The sequence below is a fragment of the Pinus tabuliformis genome, chromosome 2_2, assembly GCF_031772625.1.
Source record: "Pinus tabuliformis cultivar Carrire ecotype Pingquan chromosome 2_2, CPIR1, whole genome shotgun sequence".
Lineage (NCBI taxonomy): Eukaryota > Viridiplantae > Streptophyta > Pinopsida > Pinales > Pinaceae > Pinus > Pinus tabuliformis.
This window is the reverse complement of record NC_142300.1, coordinates 98734702-98760797: the sequence shown is the minus strand read 5'-3', so window position 1 is coordinate 98760797 and position 26096 is coordinate 98734702. Positions and strand designations below refer to the sequence as shown.

The following is a 26096-nucleotide window of genomic DNA, read 5'->3' as shown; positions in this document are numbered from 1 at the left end:
GCGAAAATTGGCATTGAAAGTTCTTGCACAGGTTGTAAATTCTTCTTCTGCAGAGAGGTGTTGGAGCACCTACAGTTATATACATAATGTGAAAAGAAACAGGCTCAACGAAAACCGAGCAGAAAGCTTGGTTTATGTGCACTACAATTTGAGGTTGTTGAGCCATTACTGTGATCGGGCTAATGAAGATCCCACATATAAAATTTGGGACAATCACCCTGAGGACGACAATTTGGAAGATGGCATTGTACATATGGAAGAACTAGAAGATGAGCTTGTACGGGATGAAGCTGAAGCAGCTGCAGCAGCCATGCCACCTCCACCTCCACCATCCAGTTCTCGGGGCCCGAGTCTTGTTCCATTGCTGTCGCCACCTCCATCGACACCCTCGCGTGGAGGCTCTAGTTCTGGTCGTCGGTCTGGGCGGGAGACTCCTAGAAGACCGCCAAGACCTACTTATACTCCTGGAGACTCTCGTGGCAAGGGCCACTTGTAGATTTACAGTTTACTTGTCTTTTTTAGTTTCTATTAGACTTGTGACTTGTCACTTTAGTTTTCATAACTGTTCAGTGTTGAGTTTTGAGTCCTTGACTCTTGACTCTTGACTCTTTCATATCATTATGACATTATGATATTTTTTGTAAACATTATATCACTGGTGACTGTGACAATGAAAATTTGAAGTTTGAAGTTGGGCCTTGGCAATTATAACTCATTGGTAATGATTGTGAATTATGAATATGATGCTTTGTGAAAGACTAAAGTTGTTTCATTTCATCTCATTATTCATGTTTCATTTTATAAATTTTTAACATTTCATATCATGTTAACAGTTAGAAGTTAGGACTTAGAAATATCTTCGATATTACTTCTTGTAATGGTTAAACTTGGCTTACAAGTACAACTTGTTACTTTGGTGATCAATGATGATAAATGTTATTGAATTGAATGTTATTTTAATTTATTATTTTACTAAGGTTGATGACGATTATAATTTCTAGATGATTGATGTGATATGGTTCAATGATCAATTTATGTTTTTTTATGTTTTTTATGTCTATTTCATCATTCTACATGTTTTTGTTGACATATATGTATCAAAAATTAAAAAATATAAAAAATATATATATTTTTAAAAAATCGCTCCCCAATTCGCTCCCAAACCGGGAGCTTCTGAAAATGGTCGCTCCCGCTCCCGCTTCCGCTCCCGCTCCCTGCTCCCGCTCCCGCTCCCAAGTAACACTGGGCATGACAGAGTGCAATCCTCTTACTACTCCAATGGAACAAAACTTAAAGCTCACATCTATTGAAGGAAAGGAATTTGAGGATGCAACAAAGTATAGACAGCTTGTAAGAAGTCTCATCTACCTCGCTAATACCAGACCAGACATTTCATTTGTTGTTGAAACCCTCTCCTGGTTTATGCAAAAGCCTTGTGAGGGACATTGGTCCGCTGCAAAAAGAGTTCTAAGGTACTTGAAGGGAACTCAAGACCTTGGAATCAAGTATACACAGGTGGACGACTTCAACTTGATTGGATACTCTGATTCAGACTTCAATGGAGACAAAGAAACTGGGGTATCTACTTCAGGATATGCAATGAGTCTTGGATCAGGAGCTGTCTCCTGGAGATCACGCAAATAATCAGTTCCAGCAGATTCCACGACAGAAGCAAAATACGTGGCAGCAGCTGAAGCAACGAAAGAAATTGTGTGGCTCAGGAAAATTCTTGAAGATTTGCAGGTAAAACAAGTACAATCAACTCCAGTCATGATTGACAACACCTCTGCAATAAAGTTGGCCAAGAACCCAAAGTTCCATGATCGAACAAAGCATATCAATACTAAATATCATCTGATTCGACATCATGTTGAGGCCAAAACAATCCATCTACGTCATTGTTCCACAAATGAGCAAATTGCAGACATCTTCACCAAAGCACTTGGAAGGGAAAAGCTTGAACGATTCAGAATGATGCTTGGACTCACCAACATCCCTTCGGATTAGGGGGGGAATGTTGACAACTAATCTTCATGATTGGGGGAATTTTGTGTAAATAAATAAATTAGGAATGTGAACAGTCATCGGGAGATGAATTGAACAATCACTCATATTGTATATAACAATGACCTACCTATGGAATAATATACGAATCAGTTGTTTGTTTTGTGGAGTTACTGCCTGGCCCGACATATTCAATTTTGCCTTCTATAGTTATTTATAAATAAAAAGGTGATGAGAGGGGACATACTCACTTCATGAATAAAGACACTCCCTAGTAGCACAACGTTGTAACTTAAAAGGTGAGCCAAGGGGGGCCAAAGAACCACGTAGAGGAGGGGCCCATGTAGACACTTGGAGTGACTGTGCAAATGGTGAGAAACACGTGGCAAGAGGAAAGGTACATTGGAGGAGATGAGCCTTGGGATTGAGAGAGGCCAATGCTATAAAGGAGAGAGGAGCCTCCTCATTTTGGCATTCGATTATCTGCATTTGAGCTGGTCACTTCGACTTAGAGCACGCTAGCTGTTTAGCTAGTCTACAGCACTGTTTAGTGCATCGAGTGTCTCCATTCGGAGATCTCACCCTTAGCCACGGGGGACTTCGAGTGCCTGCTTGGGCAAGGTATTTCCATCAGTATTTTTGCAATAGTTTTATCAACATTTGACAGGAGGATGCGCAGTCTTGAGAGGGATGACGCAGTTCTTTCTGGGAGCAGTTCTGGATTGATGTTTTGCAGGGGGATTTGTGCTGGGAGGTTGAGCAGGGGATCAGCGCTTCCTTTTTTGGAGGATTTTGGCTGAGTTTCAGACAGAGTTGTGGTGGGTTTATTTCAATGGCAGCGCAGAGCCTTGAGGGATTGCATGGGTCCTCAAGGGGGCGATTTTTGGGGGTCGGCCATTTCAAAAAAGCTTTCTAGGTTTTTTGGGTTTTCTGAGTAGAATCCAATTCCAGAGTTTCAGCATTTTTTGAGGAGGGGAACAGCCCCAAATCCTCATTTGATTTCTAGCAGCAGCATCAGCACGACAGTTCTCCAGCAGCTTGGACGCAATTCAGAGAGAGGCCATTCCTTTTCTATTCTGAGTGTATTTCTTCACTTGTCTTGTGCAAGTCGAGGTGCCATCTTTCTAATCACCTCCTGTACTCATTCTATTACTCAGTATAATAAAATGGCTTAGCATTTCTCTCTACATTTCTTGAGTATCTGCTTATGGCTATATTGTTATATGTTGCACCATTGTTATTTTTATCTCTTTGAGCTTCCCAGCTACTATACCACTTGTGTGTTTTCTGCTATACCCTTAGACATAGTCTGGAAAGGGCCAGGTAGCCTCCAGATCTCATCCTCTTTTCAGAGGCGGCATATCTGGTAAATGCCCTCCCAGTCCATCTCTGGTTGGAGTTTGCTTGTGCTTGAGGAATATTCCTGATAAGGGATATTACAGTGGTATCAGAGCATACATCTGGCTCAGCCTGTGGAGCTAGTAGTCTATGACACCGGGGGAAAAGCCCTATATCTGTTACAGAGGTAGGAGATACAGAGACGCTAGGCGTAGGTTGGAGAACACCTACGGAGAGGGAGATTGTGTTCCGGTGGTGGACGCAGAATAGGAGGAGCCTGTGGTGGACGCAGGACAGGAGGAGCCTGTGGTGGACGTAGAGCAGGAGAATCTAATGGCAGATGATGACGGGAAGAGATTTGCGGACATGCTCCTCAAATCAGTACAGGATCTGTCGAGGCAAATTGAGGTGATGGGACAGAGATTCACGGCAGTAGAGGCTAGACAGCGTGAGAGCCCACAGGTTTTCTAGGTTGGTGAGGGATCGGGCACATCCCACCATTTGCCAGAGCAGCGTGATACTACTCAGCAGGTGGCCTCACATGCCCCTACACGTTCTACCATGCCCACTTTATTAGGAGCAGACATTGGGGCCGAAGCCCAGCAGGAGGCAAAGCCTGGTCATATGGGCGATTATTTTGCAGAATACCAGGCCTATGGGCCGGAGTTCAGGGAGGCTCTCTCATTTAGAGACTTTGTTCAGCTCCAGCAGGATAGTAGACCCCATGACCATCACAGAGGGTACCGGCATTATCATGATGGTGACACCCACCGTGCAGCTAGTAGATTCCACTTGCCTACGTTTGATGGTTCATCAAACAGTTCAGCAAAGTCTTGGGTGGAGAAGCTGGACATTTACTTCCAACTTAACTAGATGCCGGAGACAGAGGCCATCAAGGTGGCCACATTACATTTGGATGGTGAGGCCTAGGATTGGTGGTTCCATGGGGTGGTTACACTCGGGCATTCCACAGTGACGACATATGCCAAGTTCACCAGGAGGTTGATGGAGAGGTTTGACCGAAGGGATCCGGAACAGCACTTTGTTGAGCTGATGAGGCTCAAACAGACAGGGAGCCCAAAGACCTACATTGCGGACTTTTTGAGGGTTTCAGTGATGGTGTCAGATCTATCCACGGCATAGAGGATCTACATGTATGTTGAGGGGTTAGCAGAGCCACTTCTGGGTCTAGTCAGATCCGCTAGACCAACCACCCTTTAGGATGCTATTAGCAGGACCCGGGACTTACAGGATGTCTTACCCAGGACCCGGACACCTTACCCCCAGCGACAGGCTATTCAACCTAAGGGGAAGGATGTGAGGATTCCGCCTCCGAAGGGGAATCCAGGACGAGTACAGATTGATGATGATGCCAGGAGGGTGTTGAAGAAGAAGCGGTTGTGCTTCACCTGTCAGGAACCGTGGGCACCAGGACATAGATGTGCTGCTAGCAAAGCACATTTTATTGAGGTCTTCTCTGAGAGCGACAGGGAAGAAGATGAGGAGGATGATGTGGATGAAGGAGATTGTCATGCTATGCAGGGTCCTTTGCCGCCTCCACCACCACCAGCAGGTGGTGCAGCTTTTGCACCTACTGGAGGAGCCCTTGTAGCATTGCGAGGAGTTCCCAATTATTTGACATTGCGCGTACGGGGGACAGTACGTGGCCAGCGAGTATCAGTTTTAGTTGACAGTGGGGCCACCCACAACTTATCGATGCACAGATGGTTGAGCAGAGAGGTATACCGACAGAGAGCTTCGATGGATTTTCAGTCTTGGTCCCAGGAGATCAGACCATCATGTGTGCTCATTATGTTCCAGAGTTATCAGTGACGATGGGCACCTACACACTGACTGACCACTTCTTCATGGTTAATATTTCGGACACCAACATAGGGTGTTCAGTGGCTCATCACTCTAGGGAAGGTCACTACAGAATGGAAGGCCTTAGAGATGGAGTGGGATGATGAGAAGACAGGGAGGCATAAGAAGATACGGGGACAGCACACATACCCGCCTCAGACTGTTTCAACTCAACCGATGGAGGCAGTCTTTCAGAAGGGAGACATAGTGTGGGCAGTGGAACTGCGTGCATCGAAGGCAGGGACTACAGGGCAGACAGTGCACCTAGAGATACAGTCCATCCTTGACCGGTATGCCATAGTATTTGGGGAGATTCTGCCAAGACAGCCACCGGACCGGGGGTTTGAGCACACCATTGAGCTTGAGCAGGGCATACAGGCAGTGATTACTACCCCCTATAGGCATCCCAAAGCCTATCGGGATGAGATTGAGTGGGCCATTCAGGAGTTGCTAGCTCTTGGACACATTCGGCAGAGCACGAGTCCTTTTGCTTCTTCCGTGGCGTTGGTAAAGAAGAAGGACGGCACATTGAGGATGTGCATTGACTACAGGGTCTTGAACAAGAAGACCCTAAAGAACAGGTACCCCATACCTAGGATCGATGAGTTGATGGATGAGTTCAGAGGAGCCCAGTTCTTCTCAAAGATTGATTTGAGATCTGGGTACAATCAGATTCGCGTGAGGGAACAGGATATTCCCGACCGCCTTCAGGTGTCACTATGGGCACTTTGAGTTTTTGGTGATGCCTTTCGGGCTAACCAACGCCCCAGCTACATTCCAGTCTTACATGAATCACATCTTCTGCGGTCACTTGAGGAAGTTTGTGTTGGTATTCTTTGATGATATCCTCATCTACAACAAGACTTGGGAGGAGCATCTCCAGCACATTGAGACAGTATTGTGCATCTTGGAGGAGCAGCAGTTCTATGCCAAGCTCTCCAAATGTGAGTTCGGGTTGACGAAGATGTTATACTTGGGACATATCATAGGAGTGGACGGAGTGAGGGTCCACAAGGAGAAGATCAAGGCCATCAGAGATTGGTCGGAGCCAAGAAACATAACGGAACTTCGAGGATTCACTGGCATTTGTACTTACTACCGAAAGTTCGTCAAGGGTTTCTCACAGCTTGCTGCACCCTGACAGATTTGACGAGGAAGGGAGCATTTAGTTGGTCGGATACAACGCAGCGAGCCTTTGACAGGCTCAAGGAGGTTATGAGCAGCTGCCCAGTGCTTGCGTTGCCAAATTTTACGCAGCCATTTGTTTTGGAGTGTGATGCATCGGGAGAAGGGATTGGCGCAGTATTGATGCAGGGAGGTCACCCTATAGCCTTTGAGAGCCGGAAGCTCCTTCCGCACGAGAGGTTGTATTCTATATACGACAAGGAGATGTTGGCCATCATGCATGCATTGGCTAAGTACCAGCAATATTTGGTGGATAGCAGGTTCAGGGTGAAGACTGACCACAACAGCCTCAAGTTCTTTTTGGAGCAAAAGCAGCTACAAGAGAGGCAACAGAAGTGGATCAACAAGATCCAAGCATATGGCTTTGACATTGAATATGTCAAGGGTAAGAACAACGTGGTAGCAGATGCCCTTTCACGTAGGCCAGCTACGTTGTCTCTTATGAGCTTGGATGCAGACTGGAGGGCTCAACTCTTAGTAGAGTACTCCAAAGACAGATTTGCATGTGAGGTTCTGGATGGGCAAGTGGCGAATGACAGGTACAGGGTGGTCGATGAGATCATCTACTACAGGGACCGGATCTTCTTGACTGAGGGGTCTCAACTCAAGAAGAAAATACTACAAGCATCACATGATTCACCATTGGCAGGTCATCAAGGGTTTACCAAAACCTACAGGGCCATTAGAGAGAGGTTCACATGGAAGGGCCTCAAGGAGGACGTACTCCAGCATGTCCGAGAGTGCGATGTTTGCTAGAGGAACAAGGGGGAGATGAACCATCCAGCAGGACTATTTCAGCCTCTTCCCATCCCGAAGGGGAAATGGGAGTGTATTACGATGGACTTCATCACAAGGTTGCCCATGGTATAGGGCAAGGATTGCATCTTGGTCGTCGTTGATCGGCTGACAAAGTACTCACACTTTTTCGCCATATCCACACACTACACAGCAGCGCAGGTGGCCGAGCTGTTCTTCAAAGAGATTTTCAGGTTACATGGTCTTCCCAAGACCATCACCAGTGACAGGGACAGCCGTTTCATGGGCAGATTTTGGCAGGAGCTTTTCCGGTTGGTGGGGACGGAGTTGACACCTAGTACCAGTTATCACCCACAGACGGATGGACAGACAGAGATAGTTAACAAGTGGCTGGAGGGCTACTTGCGTAACTATGTCAGTGGGCAGCAGCGAGCATGGCTGAAGTGGCTGCATCTGGGGGAGTACTGCTACAACACTACTCATCACATGTCCATCGGTATGTCACCATTTTATGCTTTGTATGGGTATCATCCTTTATCTTTTGCTGACGTGATGTTTGGTGCTAGCAAGGCTCCGAGAGCCAAGATTTGGATCCAAGAGAGTCGGGATATTCTCCGAGCTCTCAAGGATAATATGTCTACAGCGCAGAACCAGCAGAAGCTATATGCTGACAGGGGTCAGGTGGAGAGACAGTTTGAGGTAGGGGACCTGGTCTACCTACGATTATAGCCATACCGATAGTCGTCACTGAAGCAGAAGGGGGCTGAGAAGCTCAAGCCCCGCTTTTATGGGCCATACAGGGTGATACGCAGGATTGGACAGGTTGAATATGAGTTGGAGTTGCCCCAAGGCAGCAAGATTCATAACATTTTTCATGTATCATGCCTGAAGAAGGCATTGGGACAGCATGTGACAGTGACAGATGAGCTACCGCCCACACATGATGAGGGGCATTTGTTGTTGCAACCAGAGGCTATTATTGATACCAGGGAGAGGCGGCTGCGGAACAGGACAGTCCGGGAATTCTTGGTGAGGTAAAAGAATTTACTGGATGAGGATGCCACTTGGGAGAGTGAGAAGATCTTGCAGCATCCATCACTTCAGTTGATTGAGGACAAGCAAAATTTTGCCGGGGAGACTGCAATATTCCTAATTAGACATGGCTAATTGGAATATTCGATTTTTCTCAATTTTGCCTTCTATAGCTATTTATAAATAAAAAGGTGAGGAGAGGGGGACATACTCACTTCATGAATAAAGACACCCCCTAGTAGCACAACGTTGTAACTTAAAAGGTGAGCCAAGGGGGGCCAAAGAACCACATAGAGGAGGGGCCCACGTAGACACTTGGAGTGACTACGCAGATGCTGAGAAACACATGGCAAGAGGAAAGCTACGTTGGAGGAGGTGAGCCTTGGGATTGAGAGAGGCCAATGCTATAAAGGAGAGAGGAGCCTCCTCATTTTGGCATTCGATTATCTGCAATTGAGCTGGTCACTTCGACTTAGAGCACGCTGGCTGTTTAGCTAGTCTACAGCAATGTTTAGTGCATTAAGTGTCTCCGTTCGGAGATCTCACCCTTAGCCCCGGGGGACTTCAAGTGCCTGCTCGGGCAAGGTATTTCCATTAGTATTTTTGCAGTAGTTTCATCAACATTTGGCAGGAGGATTGGGCATCTTGGATGACTGCGCAGTCTTGAGAGGGATGACGCACTTCTTTCTGGGAGTAGTTATGGATTGAGGTTTTGCAAGGGGATTTGTGCTGGGAGGTTGAGCAAGGGATCAGCCCTTGCTTTTTTGGAGGATTTTGGATGAGTTTCAGACAGAGTTGTGGTGGGCTTATTTCAGTGGCAGTGCAGAGCCTTGAGGGAATGTGTGGGTCCTCAAGGGGGAGATTTTCGGGGGTCAGCCATTTCAGAAAAGATTTTTGGATTTTTCTAGGTTTTCTGAGCAGAATCCGATTCCAGAGTTTCAGCATTTTCTGAGGAGGGGAACAACCCCAAATCCTCACCCATTGGGGATTCTCCTCTTCAGTGAGCCAAATAGGATTGTGATCCTCTTTGCAACAAAGAATACTAGCTTGCTGATTTTTTGTTCTAGCATTAAAATCTCCCAATAAAAGAACTTCTCCCTACTGAGAGTATGCGGAAATATCTTGCTTTAAAGCTGCATACGGATCCTTGTTGTCTAGCCGCTTATTTTTGTAAGTTTTTGAGACTTGAGGGGCAAAACATGTTGCAATTCCTGATATTTTGAACCATAAATATTGTTTATTTGCATCTTCTTTCATTAACTGAATGTGACGGCCTTCTTTTTCTTTTACTAAAACTAGTATTCCCCCACATCCTTTGCCATTTTCTGCTACCTTGTTCCAAACTGCTAACTTCAAATAACCATCAAACACAGGAGTTTTGCAACCATCATGTTCATGAGTTTCCGTGAGACAAATTATGTCTCTACCTTCCGCAATAGGCCCTAACCCAGGTCCTCTCCTCCAAGGGTAACATCTACAATTCCAACAAACTAAACTTAGGTAGACCTAGATAGAATTTGACTGCTACGCAGTTTGTCACATAAGACTCAAATTTGAGCCTTCACCCCTTTTCATCGATGTTAATCTCGTTGTTTTCCTCCCTATTATTGAATTCTCTGTTTTTTCTTTACTGCCAGCTTGCTGCCCTATTTTTCCCCGAGCCCCAAGCACTGCAATAACTGCTTTATCATTGTACAACCATGCCCTATTCCCATACATATGTATATGTGTGTATGTGTGTGTGTGTGTGGGGGGGGGGGGGGGGGGGGGGGAGGGGGAGCATGATGCACTCTTGTATCTCACCTGCATTTATGCACCTTTCAGGCAGGCCTTTTCTTTGGGATAAGTCATTTACGTGAGCACTTGACTACAGGGTATATGGTGGATGGTAGTCGACTATAGTGAGGTTGAGAACTCACTGGTGGGCCAAACTAAATAATAAATATTTATTTATAAAGTGAATTGGTAACCAAATCATCAGGATAAAAATGCACCATCATTTTAAAATTCGGGGGCCAAACACCACTGGGGTCCAAGCCACCAAGATTAGACTACACCATAATTTTAAAATTCACATGTATCGAGTACAGTTTACAGAGTTGATCCTGGCCAGATTCCAGTGGATCTGAATCTGAATCCATATCGGACCTGGGGATTTGAGGATCCAGCCCCCCGGCCCCACAGATCTGGTATTTTGTTTGTGTAGGCTCATTCAATTACCTAACAAGTTGTGGGGCCCTTTTATGGCTCCCCAAAAAAAAATCACAGAAAATTTTCTCTAATCACTCCATAAGCTCATTTATCTCTTATCAATCCATACTCCAATTCTGCTGAACAAGCACCATTCTTCTACTTTTGTTGATGAAGAAGATTATTAAGAGATGAAATTGTATTTGTATTTGCTGATGTTTTATTTCATTTTCAGCACCTACAGCTTCAGACATAAAAGCTGATTTTGGATGTATAGCCTCATATATGAACAATAATTTTGGATTTTGCATCATGTAATCATCTGTGAGAGTTAATATAAACTTTGTTTTCCTTTTAAATGTCATTTATAAAATTATATGTCTCATTCTTTCTTTTCTTGCAAAATAAAGTGTTTAAGTTATTTGTCAAAAAATTATATAATAACTACTGTGGTGTTTCGCCCAACGTTTCCATTTTGGGGGATCATCTTTCCAGACATACCCATTTCAGAAACAAATGTTTCCACGTTTTGTGCAACCTAGCTTTACATATGCTAAAAATTGAAGTTCCAGTGGTCTGGGGACATCCTGTTGGCATCTCCGCACACTACTGTTGGTTCTCTTCATTATTTGGCACATATAAAATCTGGTAAATCTCACATTTTCATACTCACATTTGAAGTGCAATAGCGATGTCCACACATAATGAACAGTTTCTCTACTGCCTTTCTTGGCACACAGTGAGCATTGTAACCCTTTGCAAAGCCTCACTAAGCAGTGGAAATAAGAAGGCATTGTCTTTCTTTTTCGTTCTTTGTTGTAGCAGACGGCAGTGTCATTGAGAACATAAAAGAGGCGATGATAGATGCAGAATTCAGCAAAATGGAAATGCTTCCAGTTATGTTGGCAAGATACATGACTTTCAGTACAGATTTAGCAAGTAAAGTAAAGAATGTGGCTACAGGAATATTAGTGATTCAGCAATGATCAAAGCTAGAGTATGATCAGGTAAATAATCATGTTCAATATTTAACTCTATTTTTTGTGTTTCTTCCAGCAAGCACAGAGACCACTAATATTATCTTTTACTTGAAGTTTAATTGCTGGACTAAATTCAGTAATAAATAGGACATGGAATTTGACAAGTCACTGTCCTTTCAGCTGAGGACCTTCCTATAATTCCTTCCAAGCAACAAAACATAACCTTGGAAGAAATCTAATCAAATAAAACCCGGAAAAGAGGTGAATCAAAATAACTCACATCTTCTCCAATTGTTATCGCCTGGGGAAATAGACCATGAATCATGTCATTAACCAGCATCAAATAAACCACAGCATCTACATCAGTAGCAAATCCAAAGTACTCAGCATAATTCCCAGTGAATGCTACCTGAATATGACCAAAACTCATCAGAAAAAAAATTAAAGTGAGCTGATACAGACAAGTCGAATAAATTTAAAATTGACCAACAGAATCCAATTGACCAACAGTCAACATGTCCTGAGATCTGCCAAACAATGCAACTGAAGAGAAAATTCCTCATTTCCAAACTGATATTGGAGACACATTTCAGCAATAAATAACTACTAATCAGCAGAGTAATTGTTTTCACAATAATGATAAGTTGAAGCATAGTTGTTTTTCTTTCGAAAACTGTCTTATATTTACAGAAAATTATTTACTATCAGAAATGCCAAAGCAGAAGGATATATACAATGGACATTATACCCTCTTCCTGAGAACCACTAAAAGCAGAAATAGAGAATAAAGAACATAAAATTCAACGTTCAACTAAAACATGTAATTAAACTTCTAAATCGTAATGGGTTACTTGGCACTAAAATCTTCCTTTCTTGACCAAAATTATGTGGAGATTGTCTAGTGGATGACATTACCTTTTATGGATATTCATGACTATGGTTTTAATGATTGAACGGTTTCTTGAGTAAGTAATCTCTCAATATGTTGAGGATTTTGTTTATGGATGAGCGCTAGTGTAATTGTGCTTCTCATTGGTGGTGGTGGTCCATTCTCTCTATTTCTTCTTAAACAAATCCCTCTTTTGAAAACTCTTGGAAGATTACCGTATCTTCCCTTGAATCATCTTTATGTTATTAGTAAGGTACTAGGTGATTTTCTAGGGTTTGTACTGGACAACCCTATATCTACTTACATCTCTTCAAGGGAGTCCTTAATTGGACCCAGATGCCCCCAAAAATATAGTAAGCAGTAGCACTATTCTTCTCCCTTTTCGTCAACCATATTTTGTAAAATCATATTTCATTTCATGTTTTAGGGTAAATTTAGAGATTTGTTTAGCTTACATCCAATTTTCAGCCATCAAAAATACCTAGATGTCTAGAGTTTCATGCATATTTTTAACCTAAAATTATAGAGTTTTCTTTCATATCCTTGACCTAAAATTCTAAGGTTTTCTTGCACGTTTAACCTAAACTCATTTCATTGCATAAAATATGGCTTGCTGATTTATATTGCTGCATAATCAAGGATAGGAATCTTGTTTTAGTTGTCTGTTATATGCCTTGTAATCTTCAGATGTTAAAAGTTAATCAAACCTTAGATTTATTCATTATTTCAACCCTATTTTCTACTAGCTTATAACTTATTTTGAGGGATAAATTATATCATTGTTGTAACTTGTTTGTTGTTATAATTTCCTATATTTTATGCAAGCTTTACAACAGCCATTGCTAATGTTTGTTTCAGTGTTTTACGACTCCGACCAGGACTCCGACTCGGCCGAGGATCGACTCCGACTCCGACTCCGAATCGGTAATGACTCGGCCTAGTCGATTTCAATGACTCGGTCATTGTAAAAAATACATTAAATATTTATTTTTTTTATAAAAAAACATAATTTTAAATATTTTAAACATAATTTTAAAGATTTTCATTCATGTTTCCAAACACATAGCATTATAATATAGATGGAAGACAACATATGATCAAAGTAGGCTCATGGAGCTTCAATTTCCAAGAGGTGAAATACCTAAACCTTCCATCTCTTCCACGGAAGGTCACAAACTTGGTATCTAGAGATTTACCATTGATCCTCTATGCAATGATTAAAGTCATTCAAAAATTCAAACCACAGCTGGCACTCAGACACAAATGACCTAAAAACCAGGTCAAGTCAAGAGTCAAGACATATGTGGTCTGACCCACAGACCACTGTCAACTGGACACTCTCCAGTAGAATGCCAAAGTTGTCCATTTCAGCTCTTTTTCTGTTTTTGTGAAGGGATTTTTGATTGGTGAGACCAAACTCCAACAAGCAGCTAGGACACAACTACAACATACCTCTACTATTTTTAGGGTAAACTAAGTACTGCAGATTTTCAACAGCAATAGCATCTCAGGCACATTTTGTGATTTTTGTTGAACTAATTTGGGGAGCTAGGGCACAAATTTGCACTTCTCAGGCTGTTTTCACCAGCTAGCTGTTAAGGCAAAACTTTATGATCTGATTTTCAAAGAATCAAGCTTCATCTTGTCACTTCTATGGCAGCTAGAGCACACTTTCAGACCTGATTTTTCACCAGAAAGCACAGCTATAGAACACTTTAAGCATATTTTCAGCGTTGGTTTCTTCACAACCAAGTTTTTCATTGCTAGGGCAGCATTTTTGTTAAGTTTCCGAGATCATTTTGAGTTGAAATAACTCATTTTCAGATCCAATATTCTGAGCAGGAGAAGGGCATTCAGCTGGCCCTCAGTCCTGATATATTTCGAAAATATCAACTTCAGATTTGACATTTCTCAGACATGGCTCGTAAGATTTATAATTATCATTTTCCCATTATTGCTTCATACCATGGTTCATGGCATACTTTATGCATTGTGTACTTCATAATAAAATTACAGACATCCAAACAGATTAATTTCACACCACAAATCCAAAAAAAAAGTGAATAAAATTTATTTTTTACGCTGCCCAGCCGTTTTCCAATGACTAGGCCTGGTCAATACGGACTCGGCCTGGTTGACCGAGTCAACTATGACTCGGCCTGGTCATTGGATGACTAGGCCTAGTCATAGTTGACTCGGCCAACCTAGCCGGTTACTTGGCCTGGTCGTAATTTTTTTTATCGGCTCGGTTTGACCAGGCCGTTTCCGAGTCAACTCGGCCTGGTTGTAAAACAATGGTTTGTTTGCATTGGATTATGACTTGATAAACTCCTAAATCAATCTTACGAAACTTTAAACCAAATTACTTTGAGTAACCACCTTATCCTCGACTTAATTAATACATCTCTTTGGTGGTGAATTGGGTAGATACTTAGGAGCCCTTGCACTTGATTATGTCTTGCATTAAGAGTCCTAAATCATACTAGGGAAACCTCCCTTGTGTTGGATTTATCATTCACTAAAACGAGCAAAGTTGTTGTTAAGGTGATACTGGTAACACTTCCGATGTTCCACTAAGCCTTGGCACCTTGTGAAGGATTTGCACTAAGGTACTAAATTTTGTCATAACATTCCCCACTTAGTAGTTAAAGATATATTAGTTTAGCAAGATTGCTTAGGACTTATGAGTTAAAGGTAAACCAGTGGAAAAAATGCAAGAATGTGACTTGGAAATTAGGCCAACTAAGTAAATAAACGGGAAAGGTTTGGCAAAAATGCTAATAGAAGGAAATGAGACTGCTCTCTGTATAGATAGTGAAAGCAATCTCACGATTTGCATGCTGCAACATGAGCAGTACATGTTGATCATGTACATGTCAACTGTTCCAAGAAGCAGTGTACACTGCAGTGGATAAAATTTTAAGGTCATTGTCATCATTGTAATCCCAAATTCTGCAATATTATTGTAAAAATGATTTTAGTATGACTATTAAGACATGTAGCACCACCTAGGTAAGCCTTTGATTCTTAACAAAGGGTTTCACTCTAGAGAGTTTTTTAACCTCCCTAAAGTATTTTTGTTTCTAAACACAATAATTAACAGAGTTTTTGTCCCAAGCGTCCCCCAAAGCTAGAGTGGAATTCGTTGGTAAGGTCTTACGTGAGTCCTAGTATTATCAAGTCTATATATTTTATCATACTATATCATGATTCATGTGTCTTGTGTCAAAGAATTGGGTTGAGTCTAAGGGTTGTGTCTATTGTAAAATTTCCCTTCTATGGGTTTTTATTGTAAAATCTTGATGTCAAAAATATTTCAGTGAATGGTTACTCATAGTTAGACACCATTGCCAAAAATATTTTAGGGGGCGGAAAAATATGTGTAATACCCTCTTGAGTCTTATTTAATTTTCTGGCAAAAATAAAAATAAATTAGCCAAAAATTGTCAAAAATAAAATGAGAAGAAAAATTAATTTCTCTCCAAGTGGGAAATTTATCAAAAAAATATTGAGGCTACCTTTCAAAAGGAAAAAATCAAGTCAAAAATAAAGAGCCTCATTTCCAAGGCACAATGTCCCAGTCAAGAAATTCATTAGACCGGAAAGACTATTTCTGCAGTAGATCAGAAGAAAATTAATTTCTCTGCAAGTGGAAAAATTATAAAAAAAAAAAACGTATTGAGGCTATTTTTCAAAGGGAAAAAAACAAGTCAAAAATAAAGAGCCTCATTTCCAAGGCAGAATCTCCTAGTCAAGAAATTCATTAGACCGGAAAGACTATTTCTCCAGTAGATCGAATTTTTTGGGACCAAGTGGATAATTATTTTGCACAGGTTACAACAATTCTATTTTTGAAGATTCTCCAAAGGACCAGGTGCACCTAGAAGTTCGATTTTCTCAACGAGTAAAAATTTCTGGACATATGTGCAGTAGTTATCAATGGAAAAATTATTTTGGCAAGGATCAAGCCTAGGATCAAGTCAAACTAGCCGTTTTTCCACTTGGAGGGGTCTAGAACTCTCATTTTTCCTATATAAGGAAACCCAAGGTTCCTCATTAAGCATCTTATGATGATTAGTCTAGGTCTTGTAACGAATTAGCAAGTTGTGAGTCAAGTTGTCGGGTCTAATTTCTCTTTTGCACTAAAAAAATCGAAGACTTTGGGGGTTTATCTTGGGAAGGTGTTCCTTTTCTACTTCTTGTGGTAATGTTTTGAATTGTGCTCTAATGCTCTACTGAATATAATTGCTTCAACTATTATTTCATTTTCCAGTGGTTGGATTATCTACTTGCACAAGTATCTTGCATTAGTTACTGGGTTTAGAATAGCATTCTAACTCACTCGATCTAGCAGGTATCTATAGATCTTGAGGGTTTTAACGTGTATCTAGCCCCTTATGATCAAATAGCGTTACTTCAAGTGTGTAGAGATAATCTGATATTCAGATCTTGGGCCTTAGGGGAAGTCTTCAGTTGGACCAGCTAACTCCCAAGACAAGAGGTTTAAAATGCCATCGTGTTAAATTTTCCAAATCCTATTTAACGATTTGTGTGCAACACTTTGGCCATGGCATAAAATTAAAAAAAATATTTCTCCACTCCATTTCTCTTCTAATTCAAGTCAGCAATAAAGTTAGATCCACTTATATAGTTTTCATCTTGTGAATATTGTAAATAATTTTGTAAAATTATTTTACTAACTCGTGTTTTATTTTTCTAGTGTAAATAATTAGAGGGGTTTTATTTTAGAGACTTGAGATTTATCTATAAATAGTGGAGGATGGCTAACCTTTTGTGACTTTACAGGTGTCGTATCACTAGATCAAAGGGCTAATTCGAATTTTTGAAAGAAGCAAGCCCTCACCTAACCTAGACAGCTAACATTTGGTCACCCATTTTGCCTTCTAAGGAGCCGTCCAGCCTTTTGGAGGAGGTCCTTCAACTTTTGAGGATGGATCTTGCCTCCACAGGCCTTGATCTGCAATACCCAAGTCTCCAACCTTCAATGTCAAACTCTTTTGTGGGGGCCACTAGCCCTAAAGGACTAATTCACTGCAAGAAAATTGACTTCTCTTCAAGGGTTTGTCATTTGAGGGCTTTGCAAGCTAGTACTAGAGGATATAATCATATGTTGAGGCTTAAATCTAATTTGCTTGCTTGTTTGAAGATAGTCGCAGGGATTTTTGAGCTCATTAGGCTTGGTTGCAAGCCTAATAGACCTCTTCTAGCCTAGCCGCAGGCCTAAGAAGGCCTAAGAGACCTAGCCGCAATGGTTAAAGGCACTTTAGCTTCATTCCATTTATTTATTTCTTGGATCTAACCTTTGTTGCAGGCCTAAAATCAATTTTACAAGGGTTGTGAGTGGGCTTCTCATTGCCATCTTGTTATTGCAATTTCTCTGATCCATAGAAGCCTTGTATCACTGGTTTTGTATGCTAATCATTTGTTTTGCAGGCTTCAAATCCAATTGAAGTAGAGATCCACCAAATCTAGACCTTTAGTCCAAGCCACAAGGCCTAAAGCCCTTTTTCATCTTGGCCGCTATGCCCTAAAGGTTTTCTAGCCCTACACGCAAGCTATTGAGGGCTCAAATCATCATAAAAAATAGTCTACGGCTAACTCTTTGGTGATTGTAGGTGTTTTAAAGGATTTTATCATTTGATTAAGGGTTGAAACGCTGATTTTGAAGGCCTACCTTTGTCATATCAGTCCTCTAGGCCTAGTCACAGACCTAAGAGGCCTTATTTTCCCTAGTCGTGGTGAATATAAGGTTTGCTATCATTATTCAAAGCTAACACTTTGTGGGTGCAGGTTTAGTATCTAAGTTTGGAGCAGTTTCATTGCATCTTTGAAGCCTATACATTGCTTTTGAGTCATTCAACTTGGCATTTCAATCATTGGAGTGAGGCCACAAGCCCTTTGTGGATTTGTATTGAGCCTATCATCAACCTTTTGTTGATTGTCATAACATATTCAGATTTGAAGTAAAATACACAGTGACAAAATTGCTCTAAAAACTAAACCTAATAAGCTTAAGAACCATAAAAATATCACACATAAACTTAAGAGGCTTAAACCTATTTGGTTTTATTTTGGGATTGATTCCCTTGTAACAGTGGGTTGATTTGAAGTGGCAGTGGCATCTCTTAAAGTCTGGTGCATTTTCCTAAGTAATCATTGTGTGCTTGAAGCATTGCATAGTTGGTTGCATTGGTTGCCTCTTGTTTTGGGGATAGACTTGTGCTTTTGCATATTGTTCTCTAGTTAGGTTACTAATATTCTTTTCATCCTAGTTTGCAAATCATTTCATGGTTAGTTTTGCTCCATCTTTTTATTACATTTCATTGTTAGCGATCTCATCTCTTTATGCTCATTATTGAAGTTACTCTTGTTCCTAATTATTGTATAACATAAGTATAAGAGAACCTTAAGAAGCACAATTGGATCGCCTTAATGATTACATTCCTAACATTGTTTTTTTGAGCTAATCTCTAAGTGCTTCACAAGTTGTTATTGGCTTCCTTGTAATCTTGTGTTGAAGAATAACATTTAATGATCCTGGTTACAAGTGATTTGAAACATTTAAGTGTAATTGTATCTCATTGAAGTAAGTTGATCTTGTCATCATTTGCATTCTCATCCTAGAGTAGAATTACATATTCTAAAATTTAACTCCAAGCATAAGCTTGCTTGATAGAGATTTAGGGCCACCTTCTCTCCCAATTTACGATGCTTGACCCTTGCATTGATGTTAAAACAAGTGACTTTGCAATTCTCTTGTGGGCAATCCCTTGTAGGAACGAAGGCATTTAGGTCGTTAAAACTCCAGAGTGGGTATCGTTAATGAGGCCTTAGCCTCCTCCTTACCTTGGACTTCTTTCTACAACCACGTGCGAAACTTGCTTCAAAACAATTAAGGTTAAGGCTCTCACTTAGAATAGGCATCTAACTAAAATTAACCAAGACTTTGCATTCCACATTGATAGTAGGTCTTGCATTTCATCTAGGATAGATTTTGCATCTCATCTTTATAGCATTTGTCTATCCAAAGGCTTGATATATTAATCTCCATTGTGCAAGTGTTTACTAATTTCAAGGCACTCGTCTATGATTGATATATCTAAAATAATCTAATTGTTTGTGCTCGTTAATCTTACTTGCCATATAATTTAATGAAGTTGCTAGGATATTCATCTATATCTCCTAAACTTGTTGATTCTCAAAAAGTTCCTCGTCCATCTTTCCTTTAGGGACTACCCCCCTTAGCCTGCATTAGGAGATAGCTTAAACAGAGTACGCAGGGATCAGAGTGACAATTCAAGTGACAATATTTTTTGGCATCGTTGTCGGGGATAGATTTTTATGTTCCTAGTTTTCACGAGATCTTTTCTTTTCATCATCATCCCTTTGACCCGTCAAGCGGCACATTTTCCGATGTCATTCCTTTTTTCCCTTTTGCTAACTAGCATTTGGGTGGTCCAGGATTAGCTTTCTATTTGAGTGGCGACTCCACTTATTCATCCTTTCATAAGAGCGTATACTACAAGGAACCCTGGTAGCTTGGTTAATCCCACTCTGGATCCTGAAAAGGCCCTTAGAGTTCGATTAAACAAGCTTAACTCTAGTAAGCATCTTGTTTTTCTTGGATAGGAAGCCATTTCTAACATCAATTTGTTTTCCCTAACCCCGCTGAGCAAAACATCATGGACTTATTTGGCCCTTGTAATTTTGCCAATATGTAAGGTTATCCTCATGATCTTCTGGAGAATGGTATGGACAAATTGACCTCTTTTCCAAGAAATAATGTAATTAATGCCGTTGATCATCTCAAAGCTTTTAAAACTTTCTTGATTAGATTTAATAGCAGAGCTACCTGCAATCATGAAGATGTAAAAATGAAGCTCTTTGTTCTCTCCTTAGAAGAAGATGCATTGCATGGGTTCTTTGAAAAGCATGATAACTCATTTGATTCATTGCAAGCCCAGATTAATGCTTTTGAAGATAGATATAGGGATAGGAGAGAAGGAAGGTATTTACTTAAAGCCATCATTGATATAAAGAAGAAAGAGAACGAGACTGTAGGAGAATTGAATGAACGGTTTATTGGTATTGTTAAAGAAATGCACCAAGATTATAAACCTATCGATAAGTCTCTTCTTGAATATTTACAACCCTAATTACATAAGAAAGTATGTCCTCTAAGATAGTTGCTTGACCCAATTAACCCTGTGATATCTTTGGAATTGGTTTCTCCCTTCGACCACTGTATAAAAAACCTAAATTAATTTTTTTTTAATTAAAAGATTTCAATTGGAATCTAGCATAAATTTCTAACTATCTTTCATTAGATTCCAATTCAAGACTAGTCATTTTGCATAGCTAAAACACATTTCTAGACTTGTCTTATTGAATCACAATTTTGGAATTTATATTTCTTTTATAAAACCCTAAATGTCATTAGCCTTAATTGTGCTTCAATTTTATATCATTTTATTGAGGTTATTGGTTAATTAAGCAAAAATGGAAGTTGCATTTATAGAAAAGAAATCATATTTGCAAGTCAAACTATAGAGCTTGATTTCCTATCAATCGCATCGGTTTAACAAGTAGTGAAAACTATTGAAGTTTTGTAGCTTCGGTTGGTCTTCATAATTTTTGTTAGCCCTACAAAATTAACAAATACGAATTGCACTTCAAGTCAGCTTCGGATAAAGGGAATTTGGATTTTTCAAATCGTGAAACTTTGCCTCCAAAACTAAGGTCAGCCCCAAATCTGTTCAAGTCGGCTCAGCCCTATAGATGGACCATTTGGGGCACTTTTTATCATTGTAAAAGGGCAATTCTTCCTATCCATTTGGACATCAATTCAAACCAATCTGAGGAAGAATTTGGATCAACTAGGGCATTATCCTGAAGCAGAAAAGGATGATTTTTTGACATAACTGACAATTTTCTAAAGTAGAGAAGGACGATTTTCTAAGGCACAGAAGGACGATTTTCTAAAACTTGTTGAGGGAAGTTTGACCAAGTTCAACATGGGTTTTTGTAATGTTCCTAAAGAGGAAATTAAGTGATAAACATAGCAAGCAAATAGTCCAGCAATCAGAAAAATGAAATGCACATCAAGCACCCATGAAAACGCTGGAAATAGAGAATTGTTGAGCCATTTTATTAATTCTTCAAGGGAAAATACAATGATAAAATAGAATGGAGCACCTGGGCTTGTCTCTAAGGACAACCACGACCAAACCTAGGTGCGCAAAAGTTGATTTGAAGGTTGCCAACTATTCCACCAAAACTGATTTGCGTTGTCAAGAAACTTCACTGTCTGTTGGAATCGAAGTGCTGGAATCACTGCTTCCCGTGCTCAGAAAATTATAAGATTTCAGCTCCCTGCTCCTTATAGCCAAAACCCACCAAAACCTAGGAAGGGTTTGACCTGGTTCAAACTTATGAAATTCGACCCCCAAGGAGCCCAACCTCAGCAGCAACTACAAAACTCAGCCTACTGGAATGAAGCTGGAAAGCCTCCCAAAAACTGCACCAAATCACTAGGCTGAACTCTCCTATGAACCTCTTTCCTTCCCAACTGTGATTCCAAGTTGTAGCTCTTTCCCTCAAGACCCACGTGATGCCTGCACTGGCCCTCTGTGTTGTCCTCCAAGACTGGAATTCGAACTGCCTGTTTGTTGCACTACCTTGCTCTGAAACTCCTCTTGAATGTTGACCCAATGATATCCTTTGAAATCCTTGGTTTCCCTGGCTAATGGTTGGCCCAATGAAGCTCCTCCCTCTACTGCGTGTTCTCTACCTACTGGCCAGAAATACACACTTCCTGGTGATGGTTCAATGGATGTGCTATGAGTACATCCCGGAGCTCCTCACGATGCTATGGAATGTTGAAATTTCTAAGTCTGACACGTTAGAAACCCCCGCTGCATTATCTGGTTTAATTCTCCTACTTGTTTATTCCATTAACAAGTTATTTATAAATATAAATATTGAAATAAACACAAATGCAGCCTTAACTCATATACAAATCATCAACTGAAATACTAAAATAAACACACAAGAGACATTGTTATTTTTGGACAAACGTCAACAGAAAAACCCAATGAGAGAAAATTGGTGCAGCAGTTCTGACGGTTTTATTATTATGCAGATTCTTGAGTACAACTAGGGTGTTGAAATGGCTCACCCAATAGAGATTGTTACACAGCAATAATACCTCTTCTCAGAGACAGATATTCAGCCTCTTAGCTCTACTCTACCCCATGAAAATCCTTTTGACGCCTCTCCTAGGCTCTGCGTCAACCCTGCTAGCCTCAGCGTAGCTCCTAAACCCTCTGCATCAGCTTTTTGACTCTCTGCGTCAGCTTTCTAGCCCTTTGCGTCACCCACGCAAGCCTCTCAGCCTTTGCGCAGTCCCCAACTGCCTCTACATGGCTATGGCTGCCTCTGCGTCAGCCTCTTTGGTCACTACTCTCACCCTCTAACACTATCTCTGCCTCTTTGCTATGTACTCACTGCACCTCGCTGCAACAGATCACTTGTTCAAATTTTCTCAACAAGCCCCGCTCCAGAAAATTGAACTAACCAGTGTTGTGGGGGAGCACCCCCCCCCCCCCGGTCCCGCTCCCAATCCGCGCTCCGGGCAGGAGCGAGTCGGGAGCACACTCCTGAAATCGCTCCCGAAGAGGGAGCGATTTCGAGAGCGCGCTCCCTAAAAAAAATTTCACTCCCTACCTTTTTGGGAGTGTTTTCAAGAGCATTTTGCCGTTTTTGCAAATTTTTTTTGTAGTAATGTTCGAAATGCAATTGTTTTTGAAAGAAACAAAAAATTATAAGTTATTGAGTGGTTTCGGCCTCATTGGATTTCATATGGAGAAAGTAGAATTTTAGATTTCATTCAAAATCCAGCAGGCTTATTAGTTTTTCAGGATTTCAGGATTGGGGGATTGCAATGTTTCCATTGAATTTTGTCATGTATTAGGGTATGGAACTCATATTTAATCAAGAGCACCAATCCCTCTATGTACCTTGATGTTAGTGACATTGGTTGTTGAACTCCTCTATCATGACCCTCCTAAAAATGTACGCATCACTCGAACAAAATCCTGACTTGACATGCTATGCTTTTTCTATCTTATGTTAATGCTTAGATGGTGATATTAATGACAAATATCCATATACAGATACAGAGGTAATGACAAAGATACCTCTGGATATTAATGCTTAGAGGGTGATATTAATGACAAAGATGTTGATTTTCCAACAAGACTAAAAAATTAGACATTTCTCGTGGTTGCAAGAGGCCAAAGCATAAGAAATAGATAATATATTTACTTCTCTTTTCTAGTTTCTAGTAGTTTTTATAACTATTGACTCTTTCATGTTTATTATGATTTTTTTTAAACAATATATGACAATTTAAGTTTGAAGTTGGCAATTATAACTCATTAGTAATGAATTATGAAAATGATGCTTCATGAAAGTTGAAAGTTGTTTTATTTCATTTCATTTTATAACATTTCATTTCATGTTAGATATTATTTGTTGTAATGGTTACACTTAGCTTACAAGTACAACTTTGGTGATCAATGACGATAAATGTTATATATTGAATTTTGAAAGCTTGAAAATTTAAGATTGATGAATCATGAGACTCAATATGTTGTATGTTATTATGTTACTAACTTGTGGACATGGTTGATGAAGATTATAACTTCTAGATGATTGTTGTTATATGGTTCAATCTATGTTTTTTCATTGTTTTTATATCTAATTCATTATTCTACATGTTTTTGTTGACATATATGTATCAAAATATTAAAAATATAAATAAATATATATATATATATATATATATATATATATATATATTATATAAAAAACGCTTTAGGATTCGCTCCCAAACCGGGAGCTTCTAAAAATGTTGCTCCCGCTCCCAAGTAACACTAGAACTGACTGATCAATCTTGGTGTATCTCCAACTAACCCTCAAGCCTCCTCTTATACTTTCCTTGATGAATCTTCAACGGCCGAGATTAAGTCTCTAATCAGTGACTAAGATTAGATTTGGCTTGATCCATGTCATTCAGAACATTCTCACCCAGTTTTATATTAATACCCATTAATATTTTAATTTTCCTAAGTTTAGACTTAGGAACCTCATTAAAAATATTAATTATATTAATACCCATTATTATTTTAATTTTCCAAAGTTTAGAGTTAGGAACCTCATTAAAAATATTAATTATTTTAATATCTCTCCAACCGAGTGGAATTTCCCCAAACCATTTCTAAGTCTTGGAGATCTTATGTGCGTGCCTTAGCCTCTCCACCAATTTTCATGGTTAGAGCACATTTGATGCTACCATAAATCAAAACTCCCTCTTAGCAAGGAATGTGCGATAGTAATGCTCTACCACTGAACATCACACTGATCCTTCCACATCGATACCTGTGTTGATGCTTGGCCTGCTGCCCAACATCCACTGCACTGTCGCTTCATGTACTACTGCCTATGACACTGCCACTGCCACTGCTACATCTGTATTGTAGCTCCCTCTCAACATGATGCTCATGTTGCCCATAGCACTGCCACTACTAACTACTGCACTACAACTCAATTACCGAGAAGTAAGTAACTGATCTACCCAAATTCTGACATTCTTATCAGTCTAGAAGCCTCCTGATGCCGAAGCTACCTCTGTTGTTATCCTGTGCTCCCTTTGTTGCCTTTGCACTGCTACAAACACCTATGTGCCTCTCGCACTGCTGCAACCACTGTTGTGCCTCCTGCACTGCTGCAAACACCTTTGTGCCTCTTGCATTGTTGCAAACCCCACTACTTTGCTACAGACCTCTGCACTTTAGCACTGCCTTGTCACTCCATCGCATCTTGCTTCTACCCAACAGCCTTCATCCTGCTACTATCATTAAGGGCTCCCGTAGCTGGATGTGATCCAAGAGTTTGGGAGTTTGGGTACCTCAAGGATCTTGCCCTCCTTCTGCAGTCCTCTCGGCTACAGCTCTATGTCTCCCCACCTCTTCTCTAGAGGTGCATGAGCACTCATGGCACAGTCATCATCAGTCTCGACTTCTTTCTCCGCCTTAGCCAAAGCTGCCTTGGAGTTGGAAGCCTCTCCCTTGTTCTTCTTCCTGGGACACTAGGATGCATAATGACCCAGCTCCCCACAATGGAAGCACTTCACCTTGGAGATATCTTTCTTCTTCCTCTTCCCTTGTTGTCCTATAGATGCCAGAGTCGCATCCTCCTATTCTTTCTTGATTCAACTTCCCTTCCCACTACTCCCCGCCTTGGTCAACCGTCTGATCTCTTCTTGGCGAAGAGTTGCCCACATCTCTTCCCATCCTGGAAGAGTAGCTCTGCCCAAAATGCCTTGGACAAACGTCTCCCACTCCTCAGAGACTGCATTCAGGGCGGTCCTCACCATGAACTCCTAATCTAACGTGGCCCCTATGGAAGTAAGTTGGTCACAAATCTGTTGCAAACTTAGGAGGAATAGATCTATTTTCTCCCCTTTCTACATATGATATGTCTGCACCAGATTCTCCAATAGCATCTTCCGCTGCACGGAAGTGCCCTGATACAAGGTCGTCAAAGTATCCCACATCTCCTTTGTTGTGTTTTTTTTAGCAATATGTGGTACGACATGATCCTTGACCCCATCAAGGATTATGTACTTTACCCTCGCCATTGCATCCTTATACTTCTCATTATCAGTTGGGTCGACTAGGATAGCCACATTTCTCATGGCGAAGCCCTTGATGCGATGTCTATCCAGGACTGCCAAGATCCTGGCCTTCCAGATGACAAAGTTGGAAGCCTCGTCC

General features: G+C 40.7%; 1 protein-coding gene across 2 annotated transcripts in view; it reads right to left on the bottom strand.

Moving 5' to 3' along the window:
• LOC149191584 (1,4-alpha-glucan-branching enzyme 2-2, chloroplastic/amyloplastic-like) overlaps nt 1–26096 on the bottom strand; it is a 425710-nt gene that overhangs the window by 183839 nt on the left and 215775 nt on the right. For both annotated transcript variants that reach the window (XM_089404340.1, XM_089404341.1), the window contains exon 15: nt 11629–11757. In XM_089404340.1, the coding sequence (XP_089260466.1) occupies nt 11629–11757 (129 nt within the window). The remainder of the gene's footprint in view (nt 1–11628; nt 11758–26096) is intronic.